Source organism: Dreissena polymorpha, unplaced genomic scaffold (genome assembly GCF_020536995.1).
Source record: "Dreissena polymorpha isolate Duluth1 unplaced genomic scaffold, UMN_Dpol_1.0 chrUn001, whole genome shotgun sequence".
NCBI classification, from domain to species: Eukaryota; Metazoa; Mollusca; class Bivalvia; order Myida; family Dreissenidae; genus Dreissena; species Dreissena polymorpha.
Genome location: NW_026273315.1, coordinates 147,352 through 151,812, shown reverse-complemented (window position 1 = coordinate 151,812; position 4,461 = coordinate 147,352). Strand labels below are relative to the sequence as shown.

The 4,461-nt window shown below is 36.2% G+C and overlaps 1 protein-coding gene across 1 annotated transcript; it reads left to right on the top strand.

Annotated features, from left to right (window-relative positions):
• The first annotated feature begins 412 nt into the window (after nt 1-412).
• Nucleotides 413-3,080, top strand: LOC127863106 (uncharacterized). The gene is made up of 5 exons (XM_052402468.1): nt 413-927; nt 1,095-1,208; nt 1,501-1,626; nt 2,276-2,453; nt 2,843-3,080. Exons 1-5 carry the CDS (start codon nt 430-432, stop codon nt 2,947-2,949), a joined length of 1,023 nt encoding a protein of 340 aa, XP_052258428.1. The 5' UTR covers nt 413-429; the 3' UTR covers nt 2,950-3,080.
• The last annotated feature ends 1,381 nt before the right edge of the window (nt 3,081-4,461 follow it).

Genomic DNA, 4,461 nt, shown 5'->3' with positions numbered 1-4,461 from the left:
TATACAAGACCTTAAAAAAGTGTGTTTTTTTCTCTATGTTTAGTTGCTATTCATTACATTTTTCTATAAACTTTAAGATGGATATTGTTATGGATACAACTACAAGTCTGTTTATCACATGTTCCTCTTTCAGATGAGCAGGCCAGGCAAATACTTCATAAAAGGAGGTCTGCAACAGTTTCAACTCCAGCCAACAATGATGCCCCAATCCAGCCTCCAGTAACAATGGTTACACCACAGTCTTCGGTAACGCATACCTACAACGGTGCCCCACCACAGCCTGTAATGCCAACCGTCAACGTTGCCCCACCTCAGCCTGTAATGCCAACCGTCAACGATGCCCCACCTCAGCCTGTAATGCCAACCGTCAACGATGCCCCACCTCAGCCTGTAATGCCAACCTACAACGTTGCCCCACCTCAGCCTGTAATGCCAACCGTCAACAATGCCCCACCTCAGCCTGTAATGCCAACCTACAAGGGTGCCCCACCACAGCCTGTAATGCCAACCTTCAACGTTGCCCCACCTCAGCCTGTTATGCCAACCGTCAACGATGCCCCACCTCAGCCTGTAATGCCAACCTACAAGGGTGCCCCACCACAGCCTGTAATGCCAACCTTCAACGTTGCCCCACCTCAGCCTGTAATGCCAACCAACAACACTGCCCCACCACAGCCTGTCATTCCAACCTACAACGGTGCCCCACCACAGCCTGTAATGCCAACCTACAACGTTGCCCGACCTCAGCCTCTAATGCCAACCTACAACGATGCCCCACCACAGTCTCCGGTAATGATGGTGACGCGAAACACCAGCAGCTCCCCTTTACAGACTGAGAGCTACAACTATGAAGGTCCTCTGCCTCCCCTTGCTGTGCCAGTTCGCTTCGCTTTAGACATGCTAAATGAGATGGAGGAGCAAGTTGGGGTAAATCATCAGTTTTGATAAAATCGTAAAATAAAAAGAAGTACCAAATAATAATAATGAATATTAGAGAATTAAATTGACAGATTACTGCTTTTACTACTACTTTTATTCAGAAAAACAATAATATTAGGAAGGTTTAAATTTCATGGTGGATTGTTCTGTTGCAGTATGAAGACATCGAGGCCAGTAATGGGAATCCTGAGCAAGGAGTGTCTCACCCATGTTCTTGTTGTAGAAAGGTTGACTCCCTTCAGGTCACTGTGCAAGAACTTCAATTACAGGTATTGGTTCAATCATTATTTGTTTATGAGAAAAATGTTAATGAGACTTTAGTCTTACCATATACTATCAGGCTTTCTCAAAAGTTTAAATGGTTGTACCAATAATTTGATTAAACTTTCTGTGCATAATTGCCGTCATTGGAACTCGCACACCTGGGTAAGGAAGTATGATAGGGAAATAATGGAATCGTCAACCTTTTATCTTATAGAAAGTTTTATAAAAGCTGGTCATGTATTATATCAATTTGAATTAAAGTATCTATGACCAATTAAGTGTTTCATTATATTGCAGGTGAAGTCACTTGAGAGACTGGTTGAGAGGTCGCAAAGCACAGCCCCAAGGGTCCAGACCCCGACCAGACCAATCCCAGTACGACAACACCTTCAGGCCATTCAAGATGGCAACCTTTCAACAGAGGTGAGTTTCCTTTGCATGCAATAGAATTAAACCAGAATACTCTTTCTTAAAAAGGCCTGTATTGAAATAACCCCTCCCTCCTGTCAGCAGTGTTTTTTTTTATACAACACAATTTTTTGTTAGTGTTTAAAAGCCTTTTACTGGATAAATAAAGGGAAAAATGACAACTGGCTCCTCTCAGTGGCAATGTTTTTCCAAGTACAAGAGCAATTTTCATATTCAACAAATGTTTGACCAAATATAAAAAACATTTGGCAGTAAAATATCTTTTCCTCAAGTGTTGACATGTTTTCACTCTACACTTATAGAGAACTTCCCCACCAACTGGCGGCCATGTTTTTTGTAATGATTACTTCGGACCAAAACCATTTTCAAACTAAACAAATATATACAGGAAACAAATGATCTGATCAAATTTCATGAAGATTGGGCGAAAAATGTGACTAAGAGTGTTTACAATTTTTTTTTAAATATAGAGAATATAAAGAAAAAGCCCCCCCCCCCCCCACCGTCGGTCATGTTTCTGGACAGACCAAAACCATTTTGGAATCAATCAAAGTATCCAAGAAAAATATGCTCAAGATAGCTAAAAACATTCATAATAAATTCCAAACATGTGTTAAAATTACAAAACAAATGTATATTTCAGGAGAAGATTAAGGCAGCCATCCAACATGAACCAAGGGAAGCAAAAGCCCTTCAGAGAGCCATGCGGGCCATCTTTTCACCTCAACAGCTCGTCTCTTGTTCTATGAAGGGGGCCTTCACTTGCAGACATGGGGCGCCAAGACCTGGGCTACCACATGAAGACACTGCTATCATTATTGGTATAATAATAGTTTATTCTCCATCTTTTAATAACTACATTGTATTACTACTATATGTAAGGTGCTATGCAAAGTTATTGATTATACCCCACACATGCAAGTTGAGGGGGGTATACTACTAGAATGAGCTTGTCAGATTGTCAGTGGGCTATCATGGTTTCTGCTCAATAACTTGAGTTTGGTTTGATCTGTCAACATGAAATTTACAAGGATAAGCTTTTCTCATTTTGTGAAGACAACGTGCAAAATATTATGTGGCAAAGCGGCATGTGGGGGTATTCGTCATGTCTGTGACAAAGCTCTAGTTTTACATTTATATATAGTTTGTGTACAAAATTTATAAAAAATTTAAACATGAACCTAAAAAATATTATTTGATATATTTTCAGAACAAGTCAGCCAGAAATATGGAACCTCTATCCCAGAAGTAGAAAAGAAATTTAGGTCAGCCCTCCACAGACTTTCGGGAGCCTATAAGGGAACTGACGGTGTTTAAATGTTGATAAAAGACAGTCACATGTATATATGTATATATATATATATATATGTGTGTTTGTGTGTATAGACATATTTATGTATATTTATTTATGTACGAGTGTATGAATGTTGATTTATATTAATACTTTCTTCTCTTTTGTTTGCGTATATTTATTTATGTATATGTGTATGAATGTTGATTAATATTAATACTTTTCCTCTTGTTTGTTTGAATAAAATTACTCGGTTTTATTATATGATTTTTCTATTTTGCTTATTTTTCTTCCCTTCCAACAACACATTTCAGAAGTGTATTTATGTATGTTAAATGTTCGCTTTTTCGTTATGTTTAAAGTGCGCAAAATGTACGTTAAGTGTGCGCTTTAACAGAAGTGTATTTATGTATATTAAATGTTCGCTTTTTCGTAATGTTTAAAGTGCGCAAAATGTGCGTTTTTTCCCCAGCAAAACGCACATTTTGCGCACTTTAAACATAACGAAAAAGCGAACATTTAATATACATAAATGCACTTCTGTAAAAGCGCACACTTAACGTACATTTTGCGCACTTAAAACATAACGAAAAAGCGAACATTTAACATACATAAATACACTTCTGAAAAAGTGCACATTTAACGCACATTTTGCACACTTTAAGCATAACAAAAAAGCGCATATTTAACATACATAAATACACTTCTGTAAAAGCGCACATTTAACGCACATAAAAGTGTCTTTGTAAATAAAGGTAATATTTAACGCACATAAAACGCATATAAAGCGAACATTAATGCACAAAAATACAGACAGTGTATTTTTTTGTTGACAAAAAAAAAAAACACTTGTTAAGAAAAAAACGCACAAAAACGCAGTGCCAATAACGCCACGTTAAACATACATTAAACGTAAACTAAACGTACGTTTGCCACACATTTTCGAGAAGGGTAACAGCGAACCCCACAGTGAATTTATTCCTTCTTTTTATGTTGAAAGTTTAAAAGTATTTCATAAATTTATAAAGGTTGTTCAAACTGAAAATTTTAAACAGTGGTCTGTAAAAGAAATAAATGCATTTTTAATAAATCCAAATAATGAATACATTCCAAAATGTAATAAGGAATGTCCACCAATTGATTTTAAGAATACTTTTAGAAATATATTTTCCATGGAAGTTGATCCTCGGTGTAGAAATACTTGCTTTAAATAAGCGCATTCTGTTGTATATGTAAATAAATATTTATATGATAAAAAGTTTAACCAGGCGAAAAAGAAATGTACTTTTTGTAGTTGTGATGAAACTGTCCAACATTTATTTATAGATTGTTTGTTTACCTCCCCTTTAAATAAAACTGTATTATATTTAATTGATATACTTACGATTGAAAACATTAATATTAATCCTAAATGGTTCCAGTTTTTTGATGTAAAAAATGTTGGAAGTACTGAATTAAAATATGTATATTTAGTATTTTTGTCAGAATCAAGACATATTATTTGGACATGTAGGAATTCTGTTAAACATGAAAAAGTA

Excerpts from the sequence above, each read along its gene's own strand:
- LOC127863106 (XM_052402468.1), top strand. The coding sequence starts at position 430 with ATGCCAACCGTCAACAATGCCCCACCTCAGCCTGTAATGCCAACCTAC. Across the intron at positions 928-1,094 it reads AGATGGAGGAGCAAGTTGGG|TATGAAGACATCGAGGCCAG; the intron begins GTAAATCATCAG and ends GTTCTGTTGCAG. Across the intron at positions 1,627-2,275 it reads ATGGCAACCTTTCAACAGAG|GAGAAGATTAAGGCAGCCAT; the intron begins GTGAGTTTCCTT and ends TGTATATTTCAG.